This window comes from Ahaetulla prasina, chromosome 5 (assembly GCF_028640845.1).
Source record: "Ahaetulla prasina isolate Xishuangbanna chromosome 5, ASM2864084v1, whole genome shotgun sequence".
Classification (NCBI taxonomy): domain Eukaryota; kingdom Metazoa; phylum Chordata; class Lepidosauria; order Squamata; family Colubridae; genus Ahaetulla; species Ahaetulla prasina.
This window is the reverse complement of record NC_080543.1, coordinates 16936752-16948991: the sequence shown is the minus strand read 5'-3', so window position 1 is coordinate 16948991 and position 12240 is coordinate 16936752. Positions and strand designations below refer to the sequence as shown.

The window sequence follows — 12240 nt, the reverse complement described above, 5'->3', positions numbered from 1 at the left end:
TAAGCCAGCATGGCTGGCTCAGGAATTCTGGGAGTTGAAGTCCACAAGTCATAAAAGGACCATTGTTCCCTACTCCTGCTCCACATCTTCTGATCTTCCACTTCTTTATAAGTATTCCAGTATTTGAGGGGCTGCCACAAAGAAGAGGGGTTCAACCTATTCTCCAAAGCACCTGAAGGCAGAAACAACAGATGGAAACTAATCAAGGAAAGAAGCAACCTGGAATTAAGGAGAAACTTCCTAACAGTGATGACAATTAACCAGTGGAAGAGCTGGACACCAGAAATTGTGGGCACCCACCACAGGAGGTTTTTAAGAAGGGACAGGACAGCCACTTGTCTAAAATGATATAGGTTCTCCTGCTTTAGCAGAGTCTGGACTAGAAGACCTCTGAAGTCCCTTCCAGCTTCTATTCTGTTCTGTTCTGTCTGTTCCATTCCATTCTTCTTTGACTCTTAATCAACTCTTAGGGACTGCATGGGAAGGTTTTTCTCTATGACAATCTGTCCATAACCTGGTCTTTCACCTCTTCCAACAAGTCATCTTATCCTCTTTCTTCCACCTTTCTTAGTGTTAGACCCTTCTCTGGAGACCTGGGTCTTCACATAATGTGTCCAAAGTCAGATAATATGAATTTGATCTTTTGTGCCTCCAGTGGAAACTCTGGGTTGATCTGTTCAATGATTTGTTTTCTTAGCTGTCCACAGTATTCTCAGGTGTTTTCTCCAACCCCAACATTCAAATGCATTAATGCTCTTCCTGTCCTGCTTCTTTAAAGCCAAACTTTCACTTGGATAGAGCATCACATGGAATACCATTGTTTGCACAGTTCTGATCTTTGTAGATACGGTACATTATAAGACCATTATTGTCATATATGACCACTCAACTCAAACTTTGCAATACCCAGTGGCCTAACATAAAACATATTGGTACTGTATTCTCCATATACACAGTAACAATACTTTAACATGAATTAATGCTAATCCCATTCATGAAACCCCAAAGTATTAAACTAAAATATTCTATGAATACTGTGCTTTTTTATCATCACCAGGGAAGTGCAGATGATGCCTTGATTCAACATGATGGTTATTCAGCCTTCACACAAGAGGAAATGGGTGTTACGTCTAATGAAGACAGCATGAAAAAGTTCAAAGATGATAATGAAAGAGGAGGTGGTGGTGGTAGAGGAGGAGGAGAAGGAGAAGGAGGAGGAGAAGGAGAGGAAGAGAAGGAGGAGGAAGACAAAGGAGAAGGAGAAGGAGAAGGAGAAGGAGAAGGAGAAGGAGAAGGAGAAGAAGATCAGGTGGTCAGTAACTTATTGGAGAAACATGTTCCATTTGGTAAGGTCACAACAAATAAGAAGTACTGTGTTTCCCTGAAAATACAATCTTACTCCAAAAATAAGTCCTAGCCTGATTTTTTGGGGTGGATCTTATATAATCCTTACCCCAAAAATAAGTCCTAGTGAAGGGCATGGGTGTGGCCGGCACAGGAGGCAGCCCTTTAATTCTCTGGTCACTTCATGGTTGCTCAGCCCCTTAATCACGGGCCACGGATTAGCTGAGCCAGTGAGAGCTGGGAGTTCTGATTCTCTAGGTGCCTGGAGATGTTTCCAGTGCATTGGTGCTAGCCTCAGCCCTGCCCATGGCACCAGGCAACCTTGCAGCCGAGGGTCCCTCTCTTCCGCAGCTCACCTTCTGGCTCTGGAGCAAACAGCAACCACGGTTTGTGCTCCACCAGGCCTGGAGCTCGGGTGTTGCTTAGGCTGCTGCTATAGAATAGAATAGAATAGAATAGAATATTTTAATTTATAGACTGCCCTTCTCCCGAAGGACTCAGGGCGGTGTACAGCCAGGATAAAATACAGGGGGAAAAAACAACAACACATACAAAGCTAAAAACAACCCTTAAAAAACCTATTCAATATGGCTACTTTAGATAAAATATTTCCCTATAAAATTTACAAAGAATTTAAAACCCATAAAATCAATTTGATAATTTTAAAATTTAAGCGAGTCCAGCAAGATGAAATAAGTAGGTTTTAAGTTCGCGGCGGAAGGTCCTAAGGTCAGGTAGTTGTCGAAGTCCAGGGGGAAGCTTGTTCCATAGGGTAGGAGCCCCCACAGAGAAGGCCCTCCCCCTGGGGGCCGCCAGTCGACATTGCTTGGCTAACGGCATCCTGAGGAGCCCCTCTCTGTGAGAGCGCACCGGTCGTTGGGAGATAGACATTGGCAGTAGACGGTCCCGTAGGTATCCCGGTCCTAAGCCATGAAGCGCTTTAAAGGTAGTAACTAACACCTTGAAGCGCACCCGGAAGACAACAGGCAGCCAGTGCAGTCTGCGCAGGATAGGTGTTACATGGGAGCTCTGAACCACTCCCTCAATAACCCGCGCAGCCGCATTCTGGACTAACTGGAGTCTCCGGGTGCTCTTCAAGGGGAGCCCCATGTAGAGAGCATTGCAATAGTCCAGGCAAGAAGTAACGAGAGCATGAGTGACCGTGCATAGGGCATCCCGGTCCAGGAAGGGATGCAACTGGCGGATCAGGCGAACCTGATGGAAAGCTCTCCTGGAGACGGTTGTCAAATGGTCTTCAAAAGACAACCGCACATCCAGGAGCACGCCCAAGTTGCGCACCCTTTCCATTGGGGCCAATGACTCGCCCCCAACAGACAGCCGCGGCTGCAGCTGACTGTACCGGGGTGCCGGCATCCACAGCCACTCCGTCTTGGAGGGATTAAGTTTGAGCCTGTTCCTCCCCATCCAGACCCGTACGGCTTTCAGACACTGGGACAGTACTTCGATGGCTTCGTTGGGGTGGCCTGGGGTGGAAAAGTACAGCTGCGTGTCATCAGCGTACAGTTGGTATCTCACCCCAAAACCACTGATGATCTCACCCAGCGGCTTCATGTAGATGTTGAACAGGAGAGGCACATGAGGCACCTCGGAGTCGACCTCTGCCCCCCTGTCAACACCGTCTGCGTCCGGTCAGAGAGGTAGGAGGTGCCTCCCACTCCCAACCCCTCTAACTGTCGCAGCAGGATACCATGGTCGATGGTATCGAAAGCCGCTGAGAGGTCTAATAGGACCAGGGCAGAGGAGTAACCCTTATCCCTGGCCTCCAGAGATCATCCACCAATGCGACCAAAGCCATCTCCGTACTGTATCCGGGCCAAAACCGGACTGGAACGGGTCTAGATAGACAGTTTCATCCAGGTACTGGGGTAGCTGACATGCCACCACACACTCTACAACCTTTGCCATAAAGCGAAGGTTGGAGACCGGACGATAATTTCCTAAAACAGCCGGGTCCAGGGAAGGCTTCTTGAGGAGAGGTCTCACCACCGCCTCTTTCAAGGCAGCGGGAAAGACCCCCTCCCACAAAGAAGCATTTATAATCCCCTGGAGCCAGCCTGGAGCCAGCCTCGTGTCACCTCCTGTGTGGCCAGCACCAACCAGGAGGGGCACGGGTCCAGTAAACATGTGGTGGCATTCAGTCTTCCCAGCAACCTGTCCATGTCCTCAGGAGTCACAGGGTCAAAACCATCCCAAACAGTCTCAACAAGACGGGTCTCGAAACTCTCGTCCGGATCTACCCAATTTTGATCCAATCTGTCCCGAAGCTGAACGATTTTATCGTATAGATAACCATTAAACTCCTCGGCACGCCCTTGTAATGGGTCTCCCCGCCCCTCCTGTTGAAAGGAGAGAGCAGGTCACCCGAACAGGGCGGCCGGGCGGTTATCTGCCGACGCAATGAGGGAGGAAACGTAAGAACATTTCACATCCCTCAATACCACTAGGTAGGTCCTAGTATAGGACCTAACTTGTGTCCGGTCAGACTCAGAATGGCTGGATCTCCAGGCACTCTCTAGGCGTCTTCTCCGGCGTTTCATCTCCCTCAGCTCCTCGGAAAACCAAGGAGCTGGTTGAGACCAACGCCGGGTCAGAGGCCACAAAGGCACGACACGGTCCAAAGCTCCAGCCGTGGCCTATTCCCAGGCCGCGACTAGCTCTTCAGTTGTGCCGTGGGCCAGGTTCTCGGGAAACGGCCCAAGCTCCGTCAGGAACCTCTCTGGGTCCATCAGGCGCCTGGGACAGAACCAACGTATTGATTCCATCTCCCTGCGGCGGTGGGTAGCGGTCTGAAAGTCCAGACGAAGGAGAAAATGATCTGACCATGACAAAGGTTCGATAACTAAATCATTTAAAATCAGATCATTCAACCACTGGCCAGAGATAAAAGCCAAGTCTAGGGTGCCTCCCCCAATGTGAGTAGGGCCATCAATTAATTGAGTCAGGTCCATGGCTGTCATGGAAGCCATGAACTCCCGAGCGGTCGAGGATGCCGTGCCAGTTGATGGCAAGTTGAAATCCCCCATGACCAACAGTCTAGGGGTTTCAACTGCCAACCCAGCCAGCAACTCCAACAGCTCGGGCAGGGCTGTTGTCATGCAGCAAGGAGCCAGGTACTTGATCAGCAAGCCCACCTGAGTCCTACGACCCCACTTCACATAGAGGGTTTCACACCCAGCTATCTGAGGCACAGTGGTCTCCCTCGGTTCCAGACTCTCCCTAATAATAACCGCCACCCCGCCACCCCTACCTTGGGCCCTCGGCTGATGGAATGCTCGGAAACCTGGTGGGCACATCTCTACTAGGGGAACCCCCCCTTCCGTGCCCAACCAGGTTTCCGTAATGCCCATAACGTCCGTGGTCCCTTCCTGAATTAGATCTGAAATCAGGGGGGCTTTATTAACCACGGATCTTGCATTACATAACATCAGCCGAAGGCCCAAGTCCCGGGTACTCTGGCCACTCGGGGAACGGGAAAATTTTGGGGGGCCGGAGCACGCGATCGCTCTTAAATAGTGAGGGCGTGCCCCCAAAACCTGATGTGGGCCCCCCCTTCCGCCATATCTGCCTCTCCCACATACCGTATTGATAACAAAACCCTGATGAACTGGAGCGAAGCCCTCCCCCGCCATCTTCGGACCTATTAAATTACCGCCGTGAACACTTGCTGGACTCGTCTCCCCCCCATGGGTTTTCCCCCCTACCCACCCTCCCCCCCATCCACCCCAACCCAAACCCGTCAATTCCCACCCTCCCCTTAAAATTCCCATTAAAACTCCCCTTAAAAAGCCCATTAAAACAATTAATTAAAAATCCCCTAAGTCTCCTATTTTTGGCATGCCACCTCTCGGGGTTCCAAAACCCATCCTCAAGATGGGCCCTCGGTAATGTGGGGGGCCAAACCCGCGAGAGAGGGGAATCTCGCAGGGCAAGAAGGTCAGCCGCTGTAAGGTCAGTCCTTCGGGAGAAGGGCGATATAAAAATCTAAATAATAAATAAATAAATAAATAAATAAATAAATAAATAAATAAATAAATAAATAAATAAATAAATGTCCGCATGGTAAGAGTCCGGCAAGCAGACCCATCCTGGACCAGTCAAGATGGTAATTGACAACGCCAGCAGTTCTGCCTATGATGAGCCTATGATGAGGCAGACAGCCATGCAGCCCAGGGGTGAAATGCTACCGGATCAGACCAGATCGGGCGAGTAGGTAGCGGAGTTTGGTTCTGGTTCGCCGATCCGGTAGCGATCGCTGGCTGGCCACGCCCCCGAACCAGTCCACAGCCCACAGTCCAGCCTCCGCAAGCTGGATACTGGAACACCGGGAAGGCAGCTTGCCACCTGCTCGCCCTCAGGTCAGGGGCCGGGTCCCATTCCCCGAGACCCCGGAGCCACCACCTTCCCCAACCGGGTCAGGGAATGCACCATTCCCCTACTCTAGCCTTTCCCCGGAGCCGCCGCCCGCTCTTCCTTCGCCCACTTGCTGCCCGCTCGACACCTGTTCCCCCTTTGCCTTTGGTCAGGGCCCAGGGATACCTCATTCCCCTAAGACCCCAGAGCCACCCCCTGCTCGCTGCCTGCCTCAACCGGGTCGGGGAATGCACCATTCCCTGACGCCAGCCTTGTCCCGGAGCCGCCGCCCACTCTTCCTTCGCCACGCAGCATATACTTACTTTCTTCCAGCAGCTGGCTGCCAGGAAAGGCAAGAGTCCAAAAGTTAGAGTCCCTCTCCTTGAATCTGCTGGCGCCATTGCTGCATGTTCCACGCACCAACTACGCAAGCGCACACCTGTTTATTTCATTTATTTATCAGCGGCAGGTTGGGTGTGCGCTTGCGCAGCCAATCCATAGAACAAGGCGGCATATTCAAGGAGAGCAACTCTGGTAACTTTTGGACTTTTGCCTTTCCTGGCAGCCAGCCACTGGAAGAAAGTAAGTATATGCCACGTGGTGAAGGAAGAGCGGGCGGCGGCTCCGGGACAAGGCTGGTGTCAGGGAATGGTGCATTCCCCGACCCAGTTGAGGAAGCAGCGAGCAGGGGGCGACTCCGGGGCCTCAGGGAATGGGCGTCCCTGGGCCCCGGCCCCTGACCAAAGGCGAAGGGCGAGCAGGCGGCGAGCGGGCAGTGAGTGGGCAGCAGCTCCAGAGAAAGGCTGGAGTTGGGGAATGGTGCATTCCCCGACCCCATTGAGGCAGGTGGCGGCCCCGGCGCCTAGGTGAAGGGAGAACAGGTGGCAAGGGAAAGGGAAAAGGCAGAATAGAAATTATTTTTTTTCTCCTACTGCGTTCTTTGGGCGTGGCTTGGTGGGGGGGTTGTGACTGAGTGGGCATGGCTGTGAGTGACATTGAGTTGGCCACGCCCACTCAGTCACAGGACACACCCACCCACCAAGCCACACCCACAGAGTAGGTAGCAAAAAAATTTAGATTTCACCCCTGAAGCAGCCCATCAGAATTGTCCCTCCCCCACCTCTATCCAGCTGCTGCTGCTTGAGAAAAGGATGATCGGCAGGCAATTCTGGAAGATTGTTGTTGTTTTTTTAATTTATATCCCGCCCTTCTCCAAAGACTCAGGGCGGCTTACACTGTGTTAAGCAATAGTCTTCATCCATTTTTATATTATATACAAAGTCAACTTTTATTGCCCCCAACAATCTGGGTCTTCATTTTACCTACCTTATAAAGGATGGAAGGCTGAGTCAACCTTGGGCCTGGTGGGACTTGAACTTGCAGTAATTGCAAGCAGCTGTGTTAATAAGAGACAGACTTAATCTGCTGAGCCACCAGAGGCCCGTGAGAAGTAGGCAGGGCTGGGGCTAGCAAGAGTGCACTGGAAACATTTCCAGACACCAGTAAAGACAGAACTCTGAGCAGGGGTAGGTTCCACTTACCTTCGCTACCGGTTCACTCTTATGAATGCGTGGGCATAAAGCCAGCACGCATCACTTCTGCGCATGTACGGAAACTTCTGCACATGCGCAGAACATCTGTGATGATGTCTGGGTGGGTGGCCGGAGCCTTCCACCACCGCTACCAGTTCATATGAACCAGTGCGAACCAATAGCAACCCACCACTGACTCCCAGCTCTTGCTGGCTCAGCTGATCCACAACCACGATTAAGGGCCCAACAGCCATGAGGTGACCGCGTTCATTGCCTCCTGCCCCCCCAAAAAAAGACCTCCCCAAAAATAAGCCCGATTGCTTATTTTCAAGGCTAAAAGAAAATAATAATAATAATAGTAATAATAGTAATAATAGTAATAATAATAATAATAATAATAATAATAATAATAATAATAATAATAATAATAATAATAATAATAATAATAATAATAATAATAATAATAATAATAATAATTTAATTTGTATACCGCCCTTCTCCCGAAGGACTCAGGGCGGTTAACAGCCAAGTAAAAACAACAATCAAATAAAATACAAATAAAAACAGTAGCTAAAAAACTTATTCAAATTTGGCCCAAATTTTAAAATACATTTAAAAACCCTAAAAAATCAACATAAAACATCTAAAATTTCTATGCCAGCCCTGCACAGAAGAATAGGTATGTCTTAAGTTCGCGGCGAAAGGTCTGAAGGTCAGGAAGCTGTCGAAGTCCAGGGGGAAGTTCGTTCCATAGGGTGGGAGCCCCCACAGAGAAGGCCCTTCCTCTGGGGGCCACCAGCTGACATTGCTTGGCTAATGGCAACCTAAGGAGTCCCTCTCTGTGAGAGCGCACGGGTCGGTGGGAGGCAAACGGTGGCAGTAGGCGATCCCGTAAGTACCCCGGTCCTAAGCCATGGAGCACTTTAAAGTTGGTAACCAACACCTTGAATTGCACTCGGAAGACCACAGGCAGCCAGTGCAGCTTGCGCAGGATTGGTGTTATATGGGAGCTCCAAGCAGCTCCCTCTATCACCCACGCAGCTGCATTCTGGCCTAACTGGAGTCTCCGGGTGCTCTTCAAGGGGAGCCCCATGTAGAGAGCATTGCAGTAGTCCAGGTGAGAGGTCACAAGAGCATGAGTGACTGTGCATAAGGAATCCCGGTCAAGAAAGGGGTGCAACTGGCGGATCAGGCGTACCTGATAAAAAGCTCTCCTGGAGACGGTCGTCAAATGTTTTTCAAAAGACAACCGCCCGTCCAGGAGAACGCCTAAGTTGCGCACCCTCTCCATCGCGGCCAGTGACTCGCCCCCAACAGTCAGCCGTGGTTGCAGCTGACTGTACCGGGATGCCGGCATCCACAGCCACTCTGTCTTGGAGGTGTTGAGTTTGAGCCTGTTTCTCCCCATCCAGACCCGTACAGATCTGTACGGCTTCCAGACACCGGGACAGCACCTCGACAGCTTCGTTGGGGTGGCCTGGGGTGGAAAAGTATCAGCTGCGTATCATCAGCATACAGTTGCTAACTCACCCCAAAGCCACTGATGATCTCACCCAACGGCTTCATATAGATGTTGAACAGGAGGGGCAAGAGAATCGACCCCTGAGGCACCCCATACATGAGGTGCCTCGTAGTCGATCTCTGCCCTCCTGCCAACACCGTCTGTGACTGGTCAGTGCCTCCCACTCCCAAACTCTCCAGCCGGCACAGCAGGATACCATGGTCGATGGTATCAAAAGCTGCTGAGAGATCTAACAGGCCCAGGGCAGAAGAATAAGGCCCGGTCTGATTTTCAGGGAAACACAGTAGCTTAAATATCCTTTTTTATAGTATTTATTAGCATCTAGTTGTTTATTCATATGAGCTGTACTGACACATATTGGTGTTGATTTTTTTGAAAACAGTGTCTGAATCCGATCCTTATGTACACTTTCAAAGAGTTGTGAAAGCCTTTCTCATCAATGCAATCGATGATAAATTTTTGAGCTCCTTATATGGTAAGCAAACATCCCTTCCAAAGAGGCTGTTTCTTATCCTCTCTCCATTTTCCCCCCCTCAGAGCAATAAACAAATGTATTAGAGATAATCCTTAACAATCATTCATTTAGCAACTGTGGCATTGAAAAAAAGTGACTAACAACTGTTGTCGTAATCAAAACAGCATCCCCACAGTGAGGTAATCAAAATTCAGGTAAGTGGTATGTATTTGCCATGGTTGCTGTTATATACCACATAAGGAGTGTGCTATAGTTTTCACTCAGGTCCTCCAAAAAGGTGGGAAAATACTTGAAGCTCATTGGCTAAGCTGTCTGGCAGCCCTCTATATAAAGAGGACACTGCCAGACTAGCACTCTGTTGGGTTGTACTGGTCTACTAATAAAGAGCTGTTGTTACTGAAAGAGCTGTGTCCGTCTCTTCCATCCCCGGATGCAACAGTTGCATTGTCTTGGGATTACATGATAGTTACTCCCAGTCGACTTCCAACAAGCTAAGTCAATTGGGCAAACTGAATTCTCTCAGCGACTGTGTGATTCATTTAACAACCGTGGCAAAAAGGGGCGCATTAATGGGACGCAGCTCACTTAGCAAACCAGGGGTGGGTTTCACTTACTTTTGCTACTGGTTCACTCGCGCACATGTACACGCTTTGCTCACGCATACATATCTGCGCATGAGCAGAAGCTTCTGCACATGCACAGACCTCATTTGATGACATCCGGGTGGGTGGGCGGAGCCTCCTGCCGCCACTGCTTCCAGTTTGCACAAATGGGCGAACCGGTAGCAACCTACCACTGTAACAAATGCCTTGCTTAACAAAAGAACTTCTGCTTCCAATTGTGGCTGTACCAGTGGTGGGTTGCCCCCCAGTTTGAATCGGTTCTATAGAACTGGTAGTAAAACCAGTGGGACGCTCCGTCCACTGACCCAAATGTCATCAAAACTCTTCTGTGCATGTGCAGAAGAGTGTGCATACACACGAGCAGAGCAACAGCATACGTGCGGGCATGATGCGAACCGGTAATAAAAGTAAGTAGAACCCAACCCTGGCCTATACGTTGAGGGTTCCTTGTACTGTTCATAAAATTGTGATGTTAATAATAATAATAATAAATAATAATAATAACAACAGAATTGGAAGGGACCTTGGAGGCCAACCCCCTGCCCAGGCAGGAAACCCTACACCATCTCAGACAGATGGTTATCCAACATTTTCTTAAAAATTTCCAGTGTTGGAGCATTTACAACTTCTGCAGGCAAGTTGTTCCACTGATTAATTGTTCTAACTGTCAGGAAATTTCTCCTTAGTTCTAAGTTGCTTCTCTCCTTGATCAGTTTCCACCCATTGCTTCTTGTTTTACCCTCAGGTGCTTTGGAGAACAGCCCGACTCCCTCTTCTTTGTGGCAACCCCTGAGACATTGGAACACTGCTATCATGTCTCCCCTAATCCTTCTTTTTATTAAACTAGACATACCCAGTTCCTGCAACTGTTCTTCATATGTTTTATCCTCCAGTTCCAAATTACATCTTTGTTGCTCTTCTCTGCACTCTTTCTAGAGTCTCAGCATCTTTTTTACATTGTGGCGACCAAAACTGAATGCAATATTCCAAGTGTGGCCTTACCAAAGCATTATAAAGTGGCACTAACACTTCACGTGATCTTGATTCTATCCCTCTGTTTATGCAGCCCAGAACTGTGTTGGCTTTTTTAGCAGCTGCTGCACACTGCTGGCTCATATCTAAATGGTTTCCACTAGGATTCCAAGATCCCTCTCACAGGTACTTCTATTGAATAACAAAGCCTATTTTTTTTTCCAAAGAGGGAAGAAGACAAAAGAAATACGCGAAGGTTATGCTAAATTCCCTCTATCATTTTGATGAACGCTTTATTCAACCTTACCTTGAAAGTCTAGTTTCAGGATGTCACTGGAAAAAACAATACACGGTACTGAATTTTCTTCTTAATCTTTTAATCTAATTGCTTAGCTGATTTGGCTCTGGCATTCAGATCTTTGCAGTGTGTTATTTTTCTTAGTATTGTATGCAACAATGGAAAAGAGTAACACATACAAGCAGCTCTTAAAACAATTTGTGTAGTGAACGTTCCAAGTTACAACAGCACTGAAAAAAGTGACTTAGAACCATTTTCCACACTTACAACTGTTGGAGCATCCCCAAGATCATTTGGTCAAAATTCAGATGATTGGCAACTAGTTCATAGTTATGACGGTTGCAGCGTTCCCGGGGTCACGTGATCACCTTTTGCAAACTTTTACCAAGTTAATGGGGAAGCCAGATTTACTTAACAACCTGGTTACTCACTTATTAACTGCAATGATTCACTTAACAACTGTGGCAAGAAAGGTCGTAAAATAGGACAAAATTCACTTAACAAATGTTTCACTTAACCACAGAAATTTGGGGCTCAATTGTGATCCTAAGTCAAGGATAACCTGTATATTTGTAATACTTCAGTGCATTCTGAGTTAGTATTTTTCTCATTTGCCTTCAAGAAACATGAACTCCATTATGGTTGTAAATTGAGGATTATGTAAATTTTGTTTCTATATGAATGTGTAATATCTCCAAAATGTTGTAACGAAGTCTCTGGAGCTATTAACAACAGAACTCTAATCAATTGTATTTTTTCTAGAGACGAGCAGACAGTTACTCTGACGTTCTCATAATTTCGCAAAGCTTAAAGAAGCGTATTTGTCAAGCCTGTGAGCTACATAGAGACTGTGGGTTTGTAGTGATTTTTTCTGGAAATGGGTACTGTCATAAAACATTGAAAGTGGATGACTTCATGCCCCAAGATACACAGGTATGTTTTGCTAATTACTGAAAAGTGAATGTATTTTTTTTTTAATTTGAATTTATATCTCACCCTTCTCCGAAGACTAAGGGCGGCTTACACAGTGTTAAGCATAGTCTTCATCCATTTGTATGTTATATACAAAGTCAACTTATTGCCCCCAACAATCTGGGTCCTCA

General features: G+C 48.0%; 1 protein-coding gene across 1 annotated transcript in view; it reads left to right on the top strand.

The window, feature by feature from the left end:
• Nucleotides 1-12240, top strand: part of CCDC82 (coiled-coil domain containing 82) — a 36000-nt gene that overhangs the window by 17524 nt on the left and 6236 nt on the right. The window contains exons 4-8 of the mRNA XM_058185198.1: nt 1058-1178; nt 1221-1346; nt 9152-9244; nt 11067-11191; nt 11900-12070. Coding sequence (XP_058041181.1) covers nt 1058-1178; nt 1221-1346; nt 9152-9244; nt 11067-11191; nt 11900-12070 — 636 coding nt within the window. The remainder of the gene's footprint in view (nt 1-1057; nt 1179-1220; nt 1347-9151; nt 9245-11066; nt 11192-11899; nt 12071-12240) is intronic.